The 19,937-nt window shown below is 48.6% G+C and overlaps 1 protein-coding gene across 2 annotated transcripts in view; it reads right to left on the reverse strand.

The window, feature by feature from the left end:
- Positions 1-19,937, reverse strand: part of GRAMD4 (GRAM domain containing 4) — a 114,283-nt gene that overhangs the window by 24,381 nt on the left and 69,965 nt on the right. For both annotated transcript variants that reach the window (XM_038756249.1, XM_038756248.1), the window contains exons 4-13: positions 18,206-18,326; positions 16,399-16,466; positions 11,795-11,927; positions 11,154-11,179; positions 10,183-10,274; positions 6,902-6,993; positions 4,567-4,615; positions 2,626-2,697; positions 1,533-1,576; positions 1,312-1,421 (exon numbers count right to left, since the gene is read on the reverse strand). In XM_038756249.1, the coding sequence (XP_038612177.1) occupies positions 1,312-1,421; positions 1,533-1,576; positions 2,626-2,697; positions 4,567-4,615; positions 6,902-6,993; positions 10,183-10,274; positions 11,154-11,179; positions 11,795-11,927; positions 16,399-16,466; positions 18,206-18,326 (807 nt within the window). The remainder of the gene's footprint in view (positions 1-1,311; positions 1,422-1,532; positions 1,577-2,625; positions 2,698-4,566; positions 4,616-6,901; positions 6,994-10,182; positions 10,275-11,153; positions 11,180-11,794; positions 11,928-16,398; positions 16,467-18,205; positions 18,327-19,937) is intronic.

A 19,937-nucleotide genomic window follows, 5' to 3' on the forward strand; every position in this document is an offset into this window, starting at 1 on the left:
TTGACCTCCAGCTTTTCCTCACTAGATCCTACCCTGGGGAAGAATCCACAATGTTCCTTTGATGACTCTTTGAGCCCTGCATCCCTACCAGGTATCTGCTCAGTAACTGACACGTGTTTCTATCCAATCTGGAAAAAGCTTTTGCCCATTTCTTCTATTTCCTAACCCTACACCCTTCTCCCCTCCCTGCTTTACTGCGATTTGACTTTTCTAAAGTCTCGGTAAAAACAGCATTTGGATGTCTCAGCCAAGAGCCCAAATTGCATTATTGTGAGAGGAATCAAAAGGACCATAAATCAACTGTGTTACGCCCAAGGGGACTGGTTATCCTCGCATAAAATGAGCTCTTGCTACAGCCAGCCCTTGGGGGAAGTTTTATTTGCTTGGCCTTAAGTGCTTAGTACAGTGCTCTGCACAGGGTAAGCGCTCGATCAATCTCATTTATCGATTGGCCTGGTCAGGGAGGAGAAAATGGATAGACTTTATCAAGCTCGCTTTGCTCCTCTAAAGCCAACCTGTACCTTCATCCCATCGGTCTCACTGCTGAGCCCTTGCCCACATCAGCCCTCTGGTCCGGAACTCCCTTCCCCATTTGTACATGGCAGCTCACCACTCTTCCCACCTTCAGAGCCTTATTAAGATCACATCTCCTCCAAGAGGCCCTCCCTGACTGAACCCTCACCTCCTCTTCGCCCTCTCCCGTCTGCGCTGTCCTGGAACTTGGATCTTTCCCCCTTAAGGGCCTGATGTTCACTCCACACTCAGCTCCACATCACTTACACAGCATTTAAGCACATAACCATACTTTATTTTAATGTCACTCTCCCGCTCTGGGCTCTTAGCTGCCTGTGGACATAGACCATATCTACCAACCCTGTTGTATCGTCCTCTCCCAAGCGCTCAGTACACTGCTTTGCACATAGGTAAGCACTCGCTAAACACCACTGACTGACTCTCTCAGGGGGGAGGAAATCCAGTCAACCTCATCCTGCTGGAATTTTGAATTTTTCCCCTCAACAGTTTACATCCTTGTTCACACCTCGGTGTTTACATCTTTGTTCACACCTTGGTACATCTCTGGAGGCCAGTAAACGAGGGAGAGAGGGAGGGATGGAGAGAGGAGAGGGGGAAATGAAGCTGGGAAAACCTTCTGCCGGCTGGGAAGTGTCTGGGAATTTTTTGCCAGGCTGAAGTAAAAGGGAACTGGAGAGTCTAGGCAGGAGGGACGTTGAGATATCCCAATCGTTCTAGCCCCAAGTGATCTGGAGAAGCCCGACAACGGAGATAATGAAAAAATCCCAATTCTTTTACCCATGACAAGTCCAACGATCCTGTAGGGGAAGAAGCAGGATGCGAGGAAAGCGGCCCACAGGACAATGTATAGCTTCTGGGTGATTTCTGGCTGGACCCACATGAACAAGCTGGAGAGAAACACGAGGGAAGCCGGTTACCGATTGCAACCTCTCGCCCCTCAGAGGAGAATCCCGGGCCAAACGCGTCGAGCGGCGGCGGGCTGGGGGGCCGGCACTTACTTCTTGATTTTTTCCAGGATGTCGGCCATCTTGCCAAACAGGTTCTGGTTTTAAGCAGAGGAGACGGATGGGTTTGCAACTAGTTTTCACACTTGGCAGGTCAAAATAGCGACAGAGGGAGGCTGACTCGTTTCCTGAGACAGAAGTACCTGTTCAGGGTGCCCTCGGATGCCCAGATCAACAATGAGGATAATAATCCGTGGGCCATAAAAAAAAACCAATCATAATCAACAGCCACCAAACCGCTCATTAAATCCAATTTACAGACCGCAGCGGAACAGGCGTAACTGGGTTCAGGGCAAGAAGCATGGATCTGGGTCCTAGCCCCAACTTTTCCACTGGTCTGCTGTGTGACGTTGGGCAAGTCACTTCACCTCTCTGGGCCTCGCCTTGCTCCCCTGTAAAATGGGGATACCAATTTGTACTTCCCAAGTGCTTAGTACAGTGCTCTGCACATAGTAAGCGCTCAATAAATACGATTGATGATGATGATGATAATACCTGCCTCTTCCTACCTCAGTGGAGGTAGGGCACCGAACGAGTGACGTGAAAGCGGCTGTGGGAAAATCAAAAGCTCACTTGGAAGTGCTCTGCACACAGTAAGCGCTCAATAGATACGATTGAATGAAGGAAGGAATCCAGGATTCCACTTGCCCATTACGTTTTTTTGGCTCCGCTAGGTGTGATTTTGTAATTATAAGGCAGCTAATGGCTGTTATCTTGGCTGATGTCACAGTTCAGCCCTAACAGTGACAAGAGGGTGTCTCAGGAGTGTTTTCAATGAGGGAAAACTTCAAAAGATCAATTCCTCCAAGGGAGGTGAATGACTAATGAGTTGACACTTGCCATAGTCTACACCCCTGCTGAGATGAGCAGCACTCAGAAATGGGTGAAGAATCATTTAGCAAACTCTCCCCCTCCCCCAGCGGAATAACATTCGCTGCCTTTCAACCCAGCAGCTAGAAGATGTAAAGATCCTGTGCTGTCTGCTTCAGCGCTTTCCTTTGGCCTACCCAGCCCGGACGGGAGATCATTTTGAAGATAAAACCTTCTCTCACTTAGCCCACAAAGATGGAAAAAACAGAGGCGGTACCTGGGCTTTTTGTGCTACATCTAGTACGAGCTGAAACTTTTCTGAAACCGTCAGATCTTCCTTTGGAGGTTCCTTGAGTCAAAAGGGGAAAAGAGAATTTGACCATTAAACTCAGTCTTTTACGTTCCAGAAAGATTTGCTTAGGAAAAAAAAAAAAAAACCCCACGCACGCCACGTTTCTCTCCATTCTAATCTTACCCATCCGGTGGCATTTCTCATTTTGCCTCCGACCATGATTTATAGTATTGAAAGCCAGGAGAGGACAGCCAGATCTATCCATTTCACAAATGATTCAAAAGCTGGCCCTTTTTTAGTTCTCTCCTTCCTAGAATCACTCATCAGATACGTTTGCCCACCGGTTGTCTCTGCAGGATATAACAGCAGGCTGGAAATATTTTACTCATTCAACCGTATTTATTGAGTGCTGTGTGCAGAGCACTGTACTAAGCGCTTGGGAAGTACAAGTTGGCAACATATAGAGACGGTCCCTACCCAACAGTGGGCTCACAGTCTAGAGCCCACTGCCTTCCTTGTGTGTTAAAAGAGCTCTAACAATCTCTCACGAATGAGGCTGATAACATTAGGGGCTTGCGGTTTCCTGCTTCGGTTCTCAGAACCATTAGATTGAGGTTGTAAGGAAGGGTGATTTTTTTTTTCATGAGACAGGTGGTTCTTGAGGGGCAGACCCGACTTGGAGTAGCTAGTCGACTCACCCCCTCCTCTCCCCCTGTTTCCCTGCTGGGACTCTGGGAACAGACTTGAAACTGGAGATGGAAAAGCTGGAAATACTCTCAAACAGTCACGCTCTGGGCTGGGATCAGGATTCTGTGGCCACCCCAGTCAAAAACCCGGACGTGGCTACACGGCACAGTTTCCCCTCACGGTTGGGATTCCTTCATTCATTCAATCGTACTAATTGAGCGCTTACTGAGTGCAGAGCACTGTACTAAGCGCTTGGGAAGCCCAAGTTGGCAACATAGAGAGACGGTCCCTACCCAACAGTGGGCTCACAGTCTAGAAGGGGGAGACAGAGAACAAAACAAAACATATTAACACAATAAAATAAATAGAATAAACGTACAAATAATGGGGAGCTCAACGTAGCCTAGGATAGAGGCTAGGCCGGGCTTGGGAGTCAGAAGGATCTGGGTTCTAATCCTAGCCCCACCACTTAATAATAATAATAATAATAATAATGATGGCATTTATTAAGAGCTTACTATGTGCAAAGCACTGTTCTAAGCGCTGGGGGGATACACGGTAATCAGGTTGTCCCACGTGGGGCTCACAGTCTTCATCCCCATTTCATCATCAATCGTATTTCCAGATGAGGGAACTGAGGCCCAGAGAAGTTAAGCGACTTGCCCAAAGTCACACAGCTGACAAGTGGCGGAGTCGGCATTCGAACCCATGACCTCCGACTCCAAAGTCCGTGCTCTTTCCACCGAGCCACGCTGCTTCTCCACTTTTTCACTTGTCTGCTGTGTGACCTTATAGGAAACTCACTTCACTTCTCGGGGCCTCAGTTCCCTCATCTGTAAAATGGGGATCTTTTAGACTGTGAGCCCACTGTTGGGTAGGGACTGTCTCTATATGTTGCCAATTTGTACTTCCCAAGCGCTTAGTACAGTGCTCTGCACATAGTAAGCGCTCAATAAATACGATTGATGATGATCTGTGAGCCCCACTTTGTCCAACCCAATTTGCTTTTATTCAACTCAGTGCTTCGTCTGGCACATAGTAAGTGCTGAGCAGGCACCACAATTATTATTATTATTATCATTATTATTAGGCCCTGGGCCTAGGCGTAACTAAGGTCCGCTCCCTGGAAGAACCAGGTCAGAGATCCCGCCATATCTACAAGTGCCCCCTCTCCCCATCAGCTGGTGGGATGAACGGGAATGAACCACAGGATGGTATAAACTCGTACTTAAGACTTACCACGACTTCTGAGACTTCAGGGACGATACTCCACTGTATCCGCCAGCCCCTGCGAGATCAACGGAGTAATTTAAACGCCGGCCAGAAAAGACTCCTCTGAAAGCCGCCAGCCCGCAACAAAGCACAAGGACTGAGAGACGTTTCCAGTACAACAGGGAGGTGTGGAAAATCGCCAGCAGCTGATCCATGAACAGCCCTCTCCCGCCCCCAGAGAGGATAATGAATCCCCATTTTACAGGTGAGGGAACTGAGGCACAAAGTGAAATGACTTGCCCCAGCTGGCAGAGTCGAGATTAGAACCCAAGTCCCCTGACCTAGGCCCGGGCTCTTTCCACGAGGCCACGCTGCTCCTCTGATGTTCTCCAAGCATCTCCTTCGCTTAGTACAGTGCTCTGCACACAGTAAGCGCTCAATAAATACGACTGATTGATTGATCTCCAAGTTCTGACGACTTGACACCTGTCCACATACTTTGTCCACATATTTTGTCCCCTTTTAGACTGTGAGCCCACTGTTGGGCAGGGACTGTCTCTATATGCTGCCAACTTGTACTTCCCAAGCGCTTAGTACAGTGCTCTGCGCATAGTAAGAGCTCAATAAATATGACTGATTGATTGATTGATTGTTGTCTGTCTCCCCTTCTAGACTGTGAGCCCGTTGTTGGGTAGGGACTGTCTCTATATGCTGCCAACTTGTACTTCCCAAGCACTTAGTACAGTGCTGTGCACACAGTAAGCGCTCAATAAATACGATTGATTGATTGATTGATTGTTGTCTGTCTCCCCTTCTAGACTGTGAGCCCGTTGTTGGGTAGGGACTGTCTCTGTATGTTGCCAACTTGTAATTCCCAAGCGCTTAGTACACTGCTCTGCACACAGTAAGCGCTCAATAAATACGACTGAATGAATGAATGAATCTAGTACAGGGCACCTACTACAAACAGTAGCCCCCCCAGTCAGTACTGCTGATTCTGAATCTGTTATAGGTTAAGTTTTCAGTGAAGCCTCACTCTAGGAATTATTGGGGGGCAGGGGTATGAAGAATCGTTCGGTCTGCGGGAGGTGTCTCAAAAAAAAATCCCCTCACTTCTCTTCTCTTTTCTTGGTCTGTGGATTTGTCCTCCCTTGGTGGATGTTGGCCTTGACTAACACTCCCACCATTTGCTTATCGATCAGTCAGTCAGTCAGTCAGTCAGTCAATGGTATTTGTCAAACTTCACTCTCCTAAGCCCTTGGGAGGAAAGGAGAGTGAAATAAATACGATTGATGAGAGAAGCAAGGCCCGTAATCCCTGCTCTCAAGGAGTTTACAATCTTGACCCCTTCCTCGCCTTTGAGCTTTAAGACCCGCCATCAGAAATAACCTCCCTGAGAAGCAGAACTGTTTTGGAATCCCAAGGGCTGGGATTATGGAGTTAACCTGTGAAGCGCTTTAGAGTTCCGTAAAGAAAGGCACGCTACGGATGTTCTCAACTGCATCGCTGCTTTGCTAACTACTCAACCTTTCATCCATTCAATCGTATTTATTGAACCTTCTTCAGGAACATCAAAAATATTGCCAAGGCAGCAATTTTTAACCGGCCGCTAATGTGCCGTGGAAGCAGGCCCGTCCGAAGGCAGGGGGGTGGTGGACTCGCTGACCCACTGTCAATCACCCTCCCCATCTTCAATGCCTTCCTGAAGGCCCATTCTCCTCCAAGGGAGAATTTCCTCTTCTCCCACTCCCTTCTGCATCACCCTGACTTGCTCCCTTTATTCATCCCCGTCAACCCCAGACCCGCGGTAATTATGTCCCCATCTGTCATTTCTTTATTTCTATTAATGTCTGCCTCCCCCTCTAGACTGTAAGCTCATTGCGGGCAGGGAATGTGTCTGTTCTATTGCTCTGTTGCAGTCTTCCAGGTGCCTGGTACAGTGCTCTGCACATAGTAAGTGCTCAATAAATACAACTGACTGACTGACCCTGCCAGGAAGGGCTGGGTTGAGGCGGATTGAGCAGGACTGTGGTTTCTGGCTACATCTGGGGTTTATGCAGGAACACCCGCTGAAGGGCTTTATTGTTGTATTGTACTCTCCCAAGCACTTAGTACAGTGCTGTGTACACAGTAGAGCTTAATAAATATGACTGAATGAATGAAAGAATGGGGGTGTCAGGCAGGGCGGGCAACACTACCAGTTGAGCTCCCACATCGCCCTCCGCCCACCAGCTTTCTGGAACCCGTTCTCCTGGTTCGGGGGAATGCCCTGAGAACCTCCTTTGGGGTGGGAGTAGGAGGACGGAGGAGGAAGGGCATCAAATGGCTTTGTGGCAAAGCCAGAGTCGAACGGCTTAAATACCTGGCTATGAGGTAATTCAAGGACAACCTCAGAATCGCTAAAAAGAGGAACATGGGGATGGCCCAGCCTTGCCACACGGCGTTCATGTAGACCTGCGGAGGGGAGAACAGAGCAGAAATGGCGGAGTTACCGGCGACCAGAACGCAACCTTACAATGTGGCCCTCCCTGCTTCCCAACCCGGCCCCTCCCAAAGGGAATCACCGCTGCCACGGAGCCCCCAACCCCGACCCCCGAAGGGGAGACCCAGAAAACTGCTCAGAGGAGTGGCATTCCCCTAGTAGGGGGGAAGGGGAGGGCCCTGTGTGGGAATAAAGAGAGGAAGACGACCCTCTGTGAACCCCATGTAGGCTGAATTCAACCTTGTCTCTACCCCGGCGCTTAGTATAGTGGCTAGCTAATAAATCCCAATTAAAAAAAAAGGCCCCGATGACTACATCTCCAGATGTCTGTTCTCTCTGGGCTTCAGCTGGCTGGCATCTTTCATTTCCCCAAGAATAGCATCCTGCCAGTTCCTCTGAAATAAGGTCAGATTCCTAGGAGATAACTGCTCGTATCTGGAGTGTGACTCCCTTTTACAAATTATTATTTCTATTATTATAACTATCATTGTTAGTATACTTAAGTGCTTACTATGTGTCAAGCACTGTTCTAAGCGCTGGGGTAGAGACCAGCTAATCAAGTCGGACACAGTCTCTGTCCCACACTGGGCTCACATTCTAAGTAGGAGGGACATACTGAATCCCCATTTTATAGCTGAGGAGACTGAGGCCCAGAGAATAATAATAATAATAATGATGATGGTATTTGTTAAGTGCTTACGATGTGCAAAGCACGGTTCTAAGCGCTGGGGAGGTTACAAGGTCATCAGGTTGTCTGGAGGGGGGCTCACAGCCTTAGCCCCTATTTTACAGATGAGGTAACTGAGGCCCAGAGAGGTGAAGTGACTTGCCCAAAGTCACACAGCTGACAAGTGGCAGAGCCGGGATTCGAACCCATAACCTAATAATAATTGGCATTTGTTAAGTGCTTACTATGTGCAAAGCACTGTTCTAAGCGCTGGGAGGGATACAGAGTGATCAGGTTGTCCCACGTGGGGCTCACAGTCTTAATCCCCATTTTACAGATGAGGTAACTGAGGCCCAGAGAAGTTAAGTGACTTGCCCAAGATCACACAGCAGGCATGTGGCGGAGTCGGGATTCAAACCCATGACCTCTGATTCCAAAGCCCGTACTCTTTCCACTGAGCCACGCTGCTTCCCTAAGAGAAGCGAAGTGACTTGCCCAAAGTCACAGAGCAGACTCTTTCCACTGAGCCACGCTGCTTCCCTAAGAGAAGCGAAGTGACTTGCCCAAAGACATAGACCAGACATGTGGTGGAGGCAGGATTAGAACCCGGGTCCTCCCAACTCCCAGGCCCGGGCTCCATCCACTAAGCCACACTGCTTCTCTAGCATCAGGTGTGGTTTTATGTGCTTGTTGCCCTACATTTTGCCTCCTTCTTTCTCATGACCCAGCCAAAGTGACTTGAGTAGGTGCTGGGCACAGGTCCAGGGGCGACAGGTGGCCGCCCGACGGGCAGCATGGGCGTGGGCTGGCAAGCCTCATACCGCGCCCCCGCGGAAGGACAGACAGATGAAAGGCAGCTCGCCAAAGGCCCCGCCGCATTGACGAGTAGAAAGAAGGAAGCCAGGATGCTTTGTAAAGCACCAATCCTAGATCCCTGGGGGTCGGGGGTGGTTAGGAAACCCCGGAAGCATCAGAGGTGGAGGCCTGACAGTGAGGAGGAGCAGGGGGAGCGAGACACACTGAGCCCCCTCCTTCCTCTCCCCCACCGTCTTACCTCCTTCCCTTCCCCACAGCACCTGTATATATGTTTGTACATATTTATTACTCTATATTTATTTTACTTGTACATATCTATTCTATTTATTTTATTTTGTTAATATATTTGGTTTCGTTCTTTGTCTCCCCCATCTAGACTGTGAGCCCACTGTTGGGTAGGGACTGTCTCTATATGTTGCCAGCTTGTGCTTCTCAAGTGCTTAGTACAGTGCTCTGCACACAGCAGGTGCTCAATCAATACGATTGGTTGATTGATTGAGACACGGCAGCTTCAGTGCAACCGGAAGACAGCAAATTGGCGTCTCGTCGGCCGCCACCCCTCTTTTCCACCTATGGCCGGCAGTTCCTCCAGTTCTAGGTCTCCCCACCGCCAATTCCCCCCGCTGAGAGTTCTTCCTGCTCTCTGTGGGCTCACTTAACTACCGCCCACTGTTCCCGAGGGACCCGGAAAGCGACCTGGTTTACACGAAACCAAACCAGAATTCCTGGCCCAAACTGGTGATTCGGTATGCCCATCATCATCATCATCATCATCATCAATCGTATTTATTGAGCGCTTACTATGTGCAGAGTACTATACTAAGCACTTGGGAAGTACAAATTGGCAACATATAGAGACAGTCCCTACCCAACGGTGGGCTCACAGTCTAAAAGGGGGAGACAGAGATCAAAACCAAACATACCACTTGCAAGAATACCCGGATGATGCTCTGGGAAGACAGCCCCCATTTTCCTCACCTCGTGGATGTTCTCCGAATGCCCTGCACTCTTTTTTTTTTATGGCATTTATTAAGCGCTTACTATGTGCAAAGCACTGTTCTAAGCGCTGGGGAGGTTACAAAGTGATCAGGTTGTCCCTTGTGGGGCTCGCAGATTTAATCCCCATTTTCCAGATGAGGTAACTGAGGCACAGAGAAGTTAAGTGACTTGCCCAAAGTCACACAGCTGACAATTGGCGGAGGCGGGATTTGAACCCATGACCTCTGATTCCAAAGCCCGGGCTCTTTCCTACTGAGCCACGCTGCTTCTCCTTAGGCCAACCCAAGAAGGGCTACACAAAAGATGTTCTAGTTCCTCAGGAAGGGGCAGTCGGCTCGCTAGTTGTAATTTTGGGAGATCAAAAGCTATCACTGGCACTAAAGGACACATGGCACTGTAGTGGACACCTCCAAGGGGTTTCTGATGGGGCGGGAGAAATCTCTAAACTTGTTATCCGGTCAAGGGCTGATGACTGTGCTCAAAAATTCACTCCGATCACCAAAAGGCAGTGCACGATGGAAGCCCCCTACCACCAAAGAGCCACTCGGGGAAGGGGAAGGACACTGGAGGACATATACTATCCACTTTCTTCACCCACACCCAATTTACTCAGTTACATGAGCCACAAACACCTCGACATAAACAAGCATTTCCGTTTGAGGGGAAAAAACCCACTTACAATAAAGGCAATAGCAGAAGTGTAGACAGAGTACCAGTCTGATAAGGCGGAGAGGTTCTTCACGAAATTAGTAACAGGCTTGGCACCTCGCTCTGGGGAAAGGAAAAGAAATCATGAACAGTTTTTCACATCATCTCCACGGTCTTGCTATATTTCCAGAACAGTACTTTAAAGTACCTGTGCAGACAACACCTGTATTCTTTATGATGGTATTAACTGCCATCTTGTACTTCCCAAGCGCTTAGTACAGTGCTCTGCACATAGTAAGCGCTCAATAAATACGACTGAATGAATGGATTGCAGAGCAGCGTGGCCTAAGGAAAAGAGCCCAGGCTTGGGAGTCAGAGGACCTGGATTTTAATCTTGGTCATGCCACGTGCCTGCTTGGTGATCTTGGACAAGTCACTTCACTTCTTTGGGCCTCAGTTTCCTCATCTGTAAAATGGGGATTAAGACTGTGAGTCCCATGTAGGACAGGAACTGTGTCCCACCGATTAGCTTGTATCTACTCTAGTGCTCAGAACAGTGCCTGGTACATAGTAAGCCCTTAACAAATAACCAGAAAAAAATGAAAAAAAATAAAATACAATGGGGTTCACGTGTTCTCGTTAAGAGGCTGTCATTTACACAAAGCTCAATTTGAAGTGTAAATTGATGAAGGCAGAATTTTGTTTCTCAGATCCTTGACATCCTCTCACCCAATCAATCAATCAGTGGCATTTATTGAGCACTTATTGTGTGCAGAGCACTGTACTAAGTACTCAAAAATTCACTCGGGATCACCAAAGGCCGTGCATGATGGGATGGGAGTCCTCTACCACCATAAATCCAGAACAACAGAACAGATAGAACAGAACAGAGTTGGTAAACGTGTCCCCTGCCCAGAACACAAATGGAAAAGTCCACAGATTGACTTTGCCTATACATTACTTAATTTTTACAACCAAATAGTGCAGTAGCTCAGTACTTACTTAATCGTCTCATGTTTTCAGTTAATCTAGGCCAAAAAAAAAAAACCAACACGGACAAACGTCAAAGGATGTTCCACACCACGAGAGAGCCGACACGGATGCCCTGAACGGGCCCCTCCCACCCAGCGGATTTCAATCACTATCCAAAACGCAAGAACAGTGGTCCGTGGTCTCTCTGAGCTGCCAAAAATCCTAGGCCAGAGGTCAGTTGTGACTGACTTTCCCTTCCGAATGAGAAAAGGAAACTTAGCCTGCCCCCAGATAGGTCCCTTCCCTTCATAGAGTAGCGGAAGACCAGTGTAAACTAGGAAACCAGCTGTGACGGTTTCCTGAAAAGCAAGAATTCCATCTCCACACCGAGAGCCGAAGTCCTTGGAGCAGGACTCCTCACAGAGACCAACGGCTACGGGATGGATTTCACCTTGATTTTTCCACTTAACAAAAAACACGTTCCCAGTAATCTGTGAAGCCTTGGCTAACCCTATAACCCTTGGCTAACCCGTCTCTATATGTTGCCAACTTGGACTTCCCAAGCACTTAGTACAGTGCTCTGCACACAGTAAGCGCTCAATAAATACGATTGAATGAATGAATGAATGAATGAACCCTCCCAGCCGACCGACCTTCCCTTCAGACCTCACCTTCTGGCACTGAGGGGCTCTTCGGTTTCCACGGTGTTCTCTTCAGGCTGGAATCTGAAATCTTCCACATACTCCCCAAATTTCTCGTAGAACCACTTTTGAACTCGCGAACACATCCTCTGACTGCGTTTATCTAAGAAAACAAACCCCCAAATTGCCGGGCACCCGGCCCCTGGGTTTTGATGGTAATTGATGTACTTCCCAAGCGCTTAGTACAGTGCTCTGCACACAGTAAGTGCTCAATAAATATGACTGATTGATTGATTGAGGTTAGGGATCATGTCTACCAACTCTTTTGTGTTGTACTGTCCCAAATGCTAAGTGCTTGGACACAGTAAGTAATCAGTAAATACCTTTGATTGACTGACTGATGGATTGCCAAATTTAGATCCTTCTAGGTTAGAAGGAATAGCCTCAGCATCTTGGCATGTAGATATTAAAGTTGAGACTATGTATTGAGCGCTCACTACGTGCTGAGTGCTTAGGGAAGTAGAGATGTGGTCCCTGTCCCACGTGGAGCTTGTAATCTAAGATCGGCCCCTTCAATCAATCAGTCGTATTTATTGAGTGCTTACTTTGTGCAGGGCACTGTATTAAGTGCTTGGGAGAGTACAATATAGCTGACACATTCCCTGCCATAACGAGCTTACATCCTAGAGGGGAAGATAGACACTAATATTAATAAATTATGGTTATGGACGTAAGTGCTGTGGGGCACTTTTCCCTTGAAGAGCTCAGAGTATTAAACCAAAGAAGCAGCATGGCCTAATGGATAAAGCCCAGGCCTGCGAGTCAGGAGGATTTGGGTTTTAATCCTGGCTCCGTTGTTTGTCTGCTGGGTGATCTTGGGCAAGTCACTTGGCTTCTCTGTGCCTCACTTAGCTCATCTGTAAAATGGAGATGAAGACCGTGAGCCCCACGTGAGACAAAAACTGTGTCCAACCTCATTAGTCTGTATCTACCCGAACGCTTCGTAAAGTGCCTGGCACATAGGAAGTGCTTAACAAATTCCATAAACGTCATAAAAGAAAAAAACACCATCTAATGAAATCTCCAGGTGCCACCAGTCCGTTTGTGAAGTCGGTCACTGAGACAGGAGGGATTTCCCAGCTGGTCTGCGATCTCCTCCCTGAGGCTAGAACTCACATCCTCATATCCAGAGAAGCAGAGTGGCTAGAGAAGCAGCGTGGCTCAGTGGAAAGAGCCCGGGCTTTGGAGTCAGAGGTCATGGGTTCAAATCCCGGCTCGGCCACCTGTCAGCTGTGTGACTTCGGCCCAGTCACTTCACTTCTCTGTGCCTCAGTTACCTCTGTAAAATGGGGATGAAGACTGTGAGCCCCATGTGGGACAACCTGATAACACTGTAACCTCCCCAGCGCTTAGAACAGTCCTTTGGACATAGTAAGCGCTTAACAAATGCCATTATTATTATATCCGAGTTTCTCTGAGGCCTTCCCCATTTCAGCCCTCCTGTCCCCGGCTCCCTCTCCCTTCTGCGTCATCTATGCATTTGGATCTGTGACCTTTGAATATTTGATTTTCACCCCACCTCTAACCCCATGGCACTTAGGTATATATCTTTAATTATATATATTTATAAATATATATATAGTATATATGTAATTATATATTATGACATTTATTCATATTACATCCTCCCCCCCACCCCCGGATGTAAGATCATTTTGGGCAGGGAACGTGTCTGCTGACTCTATGGTGGTGTTATCTCCCAAGTGCTTAGTACAGTGCTCTGCACATAGTAAGCACTCAGTAAATACCTTGGATTGATTGATTCAAGACTTCCTAATGGTCAGTCTTAATGGGATTCGGATACCGCCGTCTGGACTATGCACCAAATCACAGGGGACGCGGCCAGCCGCAAGGGAGAGAAACTCCCATCGCCTGAAAGGTGTGAACTCTGGCAAGGAGCATGGCCCGGTGGAAAGAGCTGGGGCCTGGGATTCAGGGGACCTGGGTTCGAATCCCGGCTCCACCACTTGTCTGCTGTGGGATCTCAGGCAAATCACTTCACTTCTCTGGGCCATAGTTACCTCATCTGTAAAATGGATCTGTACATTTGTGTTTGTACAGATGTATCTGCAAAATTTGTAAAAATCTGAAAATGAAGACTGTGAGCCCCATGTGGGACAGGGACTGTGTCCAACCCGATTAACTTGCATCTACTCCAGCGCTTTGAACAGCACTTGACACTTAGTAAGGACTTAAAAAATACTATCATTATTATTACTATTATTCTGGCTCTGCCACTTGTCCTTTGGGGAACCTTGGGCAAGTCACTTCACTGGGCCTCAGTTCCCTCAACTGTAAAATGGGGATTAAGACTGTGAGCCCCATGTGGGACAGGGACTGCGTCCAACCTGATAAGCTTGCATCTACCCCAGTGCTTAACGCATAGTAAGCACTTAGTACCATTATTATTATTATTATTGTTATTCCAGCTCCTCCACTTGTCAAATGGGGAAACACGAGCAAGTCACTTCACTTCTCCGGGCCTCAGTTCCCCCTAAGACTGTGAGCCTCAAATGGGACAGGGGACTGTGTCTGACCTGATGATCTCATTCATCTTGTTTCTACCCCACAGCCTGGCACATAATAAGTACCACTGGAAAAAAAAAAGGGCTGGAAGAGAGAAGCTGTCTTCTCATCACTCAAATCAGCACCTAAGCATGTGCCTATGGGCTGAAGCGAGGCCAGCCAGGGAGCCTGAAAAGCTGTGAATCGGCTCTTTTCTCCAGCCTTTCTTTAGGAGTTTCCCAGGATCCGCGTCTGTGTCCCTGAGCCAGCTGAAAGGGGGAGAAGAAAAGGGGGCACAGGCCAAGGAGCGCCTGGAAGGAGGGGAGGGTTGGGCCTCGGGAAAACTGTGCAGACCCATTGATTTTTTTCAATCTCTTGTCATGGCTGCTTTCATCTTTTATTCCCTCTGCCTTTCTGGGGGCTTTAGAAGTTTGGGCTTACAGCATGCAGCTGCCTGGGGGTGCTCACTGATGGATTTTCATTCTTTCCTGCCAGGTAACTCACTGTTGCCAAGTGAACCCAGGAGAGAGAGCAGAGTTGGGCCGGACATGCAGAAGGATAAGTACCGCAGGCTGACCGATAAAGAGGCCACTCTGGGTGCTTTCCACTTGATGAGTTGGCAGCTGATCGACCCAAGAGCCGATCCATCTGTGCACAAAAACCAACTCCCCCTCTCTTCCCGGGTTCACTTTCTAGCCTTTGGTCCCCTGGAGAGAAAGAAAAAAAGCGTGGGAGGGGAGAGCAGGGTACGAGGGGAATTAATAATGGCTCGGATGCAATCCAACCCTCTGGCCTGAGGCTCTCAGAGCCCTGGGAATTATTCAGTCACTCGTATTTATTGAGCGCTTACTGTGTGCAAAGCACTATACTAAGCACTTGGGAGAGGTACAATGTAACAACGAACAGACACATTCCTGCCCACAACGAGCTCATTGTCTAGAGTCAGTCAGTTGGTCGATCGTATTTACTGAGCGCTTACTGTACTAAACACTTGGGAAAATAAAATACCACAATAAGCAGAAACATTCCCCGCCCGCAGTGAGCTTACATTCTAGAGTGGGAGACGGACACTAATATAAAGAAATAAATGACGGATCTGGACATAAGTGCTGTGGGGCTGAGGGTGGGGTGAATAAAAGGGAGCAAATCCAAGGGTGGTCATCTCACTGATTTCTCTGACTGTTCCCAGTTGGAGAGAGGGAGGGTGGAGAGAGGTGATGGAAGGATGGAGGGATAGAGGGAAGGAAGGAAGGAGGGAGGGGCAGAAGAAAGAAAGGACAAATGGAGGGAGGGGCAAAAGGAAGGAGGGAGGAAAGAACAGAGGGAAGGAGGGAAAGATGAAGAAAGGAAGGGAGGGGAAAAGGGAATGGTGGAAGGAGAGAGGGAGGAAGGGAAGAATGGAGGGAAGGAGAAGCAGTGTGGCTTAGTGGGAAGAGCCCAGGCTTGGGAGTCAGAGGTCGTGGGTTTTCTCTGGGCCTCAGTTACCTCATCTGTAAAATGGGGACTAAGACTGTGAGCCCCACATGGGACAACCTGATTACCTTGTATCTACACCAGCGCTTAAAACAGTGCATGGCACACAGTAAGTGCTTAACAAATACCGTAATTATAATTATTAAGGAGCGAAGAATGGAAGGAGAGAGAGAGGATGGGAGGGAGGGAGGTAGAAGAAGGGATGGGGGGAGGGACAGAAGGAAGGAGGGAGGCAGGAAACAGAGGGAAGCAGGGATTCCTAGTCATCTAGGTGGACCAGTCAATTCTGTCCCAGCTTGCGAGGTTGGACAATCTCCATGTTTGACGATCGCTAAGCGATTAGGAGAGGACAATATAACAGAGCAGGGAGACACGTTTTCTGCCCACAGTGAGCTCGAAAGACGCGGAAATGAAGTGGAAGCGAATCATCAGGGGCCGCTGGCTGGGAGGTCCTGGGGGAGACTGCCGCTGTCTCCAACCTCCGCGCCGCCCCTGGGGAAGCCGGGCGCCCAAAGATGGCATGGCCATCTCCCTGCGCCAGCGTGGGATGAGCGGAAGATGGGCACAGAAAGCAACGGCTCTGCCCCCAACTCTACCTGTTCCGTTGTTGACTTGGGCCGGTCCTTTCGCGGGCTGTGGCTGCGGGGCTGTCTGCTCCTCCGTTCTTAACGAGGGAAAAATTCAAAGAAAGAAAAAAAGAAAAGAAAAAACCACGAGAAATCCATTAGCACTAGAGACCCCCGGGGGGAAGAAAGGAGATGTTCCTCGGCTTCCTTCTCCGGTCTTGCGTTCAGGCTTGTCTTATCAGCATCTCTACACTCTGCCCTCTCCCCTCCAGCCAAACTGCTAGCACACAGATTGTTATTATTATTATGGCACTTGTTAAGCGCTTCCTATTGGTCAAGCACTGTCCTAAGCGCTGAGGTAGCTACGAGTTAATCAGGTCAGACACGGTCCCTGTCTCACATGGGGCTCCCAGCCTAAGGAGGAGGGAGAACGGGGACTGAATCCTCATTTCACAGATGAGGAAACTGAGGCATTGAGAAGTGAAGTGACTTACCCAAGGTCACCCAGCAGGTGACTGGCCAAATTGGGTTTAGAACCTGGCTCTTTCCACTAAGCCACGCTGATCCAAGCACTTATATTTCCTGCCTTGACTACTGCATCGAGCCTCCTCGCTGACCTCCCAGCCTCCCGTCTTTCCCCTCTCCAGTCCATACTTCACTCTGCTACCAGGATCATTTCTCTGAAAAACACTTCAGTCCATAGCTCCCCTTTTTTCAAAAATCTCCAATGGTTGCCCGTCCACCTCTGCCTCACACAGAGACTCCTTACCCTCAATAATAATAATTACCGCATTTGTTAAGCGCTTACTATGTGCCAAACACTGTTCTAAGCGCTGGGGTGGATACAAGGTAATCAGGTTGTCCTGCATGGGGCACACTTAGCCCCCACTTTACAGATGAGGTAACTGAGGCATAGAGAAGTTAAGTGGCTTGCCCAGGGTCACACAGCAGACAAGTGGCAGAGCCAGGATTAGAACCCACATCCTCCGACTCCCAAGACCGGGCTTTTTCCACCAAACCACGCTGCAGCCTTAAGGTACTCAAATCAGCTCTCTCCCTCCTTAACTTACCCCATGGATCTCCTCCAATCTGGACTCTCTGCTCAACTAACGCCAACCTATTTACAGTACCTTGATTTCATCTATCAAATGCATTTATTGAGTGCTTACCATGTGCAGAGCACTATACTAAGCACTTGGGGGGATGACGGGATAGCATGACCAGGGACCAGAGGACTTATCGCTTGGCCAACTCGCTTGAGATTGACCCCTGGGCCCTCATAAAGGGTGGGCAGGAGGGGAAGCAGGCCCAGGGGACTCAACGCTTAAATGCTCCAATCTTTTCCTCACCGACACCTCCAAGGTGCGTCGTGGGGCGATTCCCATTTGCTATTAGACACAGCTGTGGGGTGATCATTTGGGAAGTTCTTGGAAAACCTTTCAGAAACCCCAGTAAAATCTTGGAAAACCCTTGGGAAACTGTTGGAAGCTCCCTGGAAGAGGAGCAGCGTAGATAGAGCCCAGGCCTGGGAATCAGGAGGACCTGGGTTCTGATCCCGACTCCGCCACTTGTCTGCCCTGGGGCCTTGGGTAAGCCGCTTGACTTCTCTGGGCCTCAGTCCCTTCATCTAGAAAATGGGGATGAAGACTGTGAGAGCCATGTGGGACAGGGAGTGTGTCCAACTTGATTACCTTGTACTTACCCCAGCGCTTTGTACAGTGCCTGGCACATAGTAAGCGCTTAACAGATACCGTGAAGAAAAAAAAAAGGCTTGGGAATCCCTCCTTCTCCCCGAGACTGTGGAACGGAATGATCGCCCCAAGACGCACCCCATTACCTTGCCTTCAGAACTTCGTGGAATTTCTGTTCTAGCTCTAATCTCCTCTGCCGCTCCTTTTCCAGTTCTTGCTTTAGGACTTCTGAGTTGGTCTCCTCCCTCAGCTTCCTCAGCTCCTCCTCTGTTGGGAAAGTGCAGGGGGAAAGGTTAGGCGATCCATCAACCAATCTAATGGATTTATTGAGCGCTGACTGTGTGTGGAGCACTGTACTAACACTTGGGAGAGTACAATAGAACACAGTTGGCAGACACGCTCCTTGCCTAGAATGAGGTTACGGGGGAGACGGACATTAACAGCAACATCTCCAACATATTTCACTGGACTCTCTCAAGGCGGAAACTTTCATTTGCTATTATAATAATGATGGCATTTATTAAGCGCTTACTATGTGCAAAGCACTGTTCAAAGCGCTGGGGAGGTTACAAGGTAATCAGGTTGCCCCACGTGGGGCTCACAGTCTTCATCCCCATTTGACAGATGAGGTCACTGAGGCCCGGAGAAGTTAAGTGACTTGCCCAAAGTCACACAGCTGACAATTGGCAGAGCCGGGATTTGAACCCATGACCCCTGACTCCAAAGCCCGTGCTCTTTCCTACTGAGCCACGCTGCTTCTCTAGCTGCTTCTATTAGACACGGCTGTTAGGCTCTCAGCGGAAATCAGTCCGCCAACTGACGAAATTTACTGAGCGCTTCTATTGCGTGAAGCACTGTACTAAGCGCTTGGGAAACTACCAGACAAGAGAGTTGGTAGCCACGATCCATACCTTTGGGCATTTGGTATTCACACCGCACTCAGCCCCAGCTCAGTAAATTATTTATTCATATTAAAGTCTGTCCCCTCCTCTACGCCGTAAGGTCGTAGGGGGCAGGGAACATGTCTACCATCACCATCATCATCATCAATCGTATTTATTGAGCGCTTACTATGTGCAGAGCACTGTACTAAGCGCTTGGGAAGTACAAACTGGCAACATATAGAGACAGTCCCTACCCAACAGTGGGTTCACAGTCTAAAAGAGTGGGCTCACAGTCTAAACCCTGTTGAATTGTACTGCACTTAGTAAGAGCTCAATAAATACCACTGAATGAATGAATGAAAAGAACAACGACCAGTCGGTTGGACAAACCACAACCTCTCTGTGCCTCAGTTACCTCATCTGCAAAATGGGGTTTCAAATAGCTGTTTCCCCGCCTACATAGGCTGTGGGCCTTATGTGAGACCCGATGATCTTGTATCTACCCCGTGCTTAGTATTGAGCGCAGCACACAATAAATGCTTAACAAATACCACAATAAATCCTACTGATTGTTTGATCGGTTGGTTGGCTAACAGAGGTCTGTGTCCTAGGAGAGATGACAAGTTAAACAGAAACAACTGGACAATTGACATACACAATAATCGTGAGGAGGTGACTGAAGACTCCAATGTAGATTTGCCCCCTTTAATAATGGTAATGATAACAACAATAATAATTATGGCATTTGTTACGCACTTACTATGTGCCAGGCACTGTACTAAGCGCTGGGGTGCTTACAAGCAAATTGAGTTGGACACAGTCCCTGTCCCAAATTGGGCTCACAGTCTCAATCCCCATTTTACAGATGAGGCAACTGAGGCACAGAGAAGTGACGTGACTAGCCCAAGGTCACACAGCAGACACGTGGTGGAGCGAGGATACTCACCCCTCCCTCAGCCCCACAGCAATTATGACCATATCCATTAGTTATTTA

This window comes from Tachyglossus aculeatus, chromosome 14 (assembly GCF_015852505.1).
Source record: "Tachyglossus aculeatus isolate mTacAcu1 chromosome 14, mTacAcu1.pri, whole genome shotgun sequence".
NCBI classification, from domain to species: domain Eukaryota; kingdom Metazoa; phylum Chordata; class Mammalia; order Monotremata; family Tachyglossidae; genus Tachyglossus; species Tachyglossus aculeatus.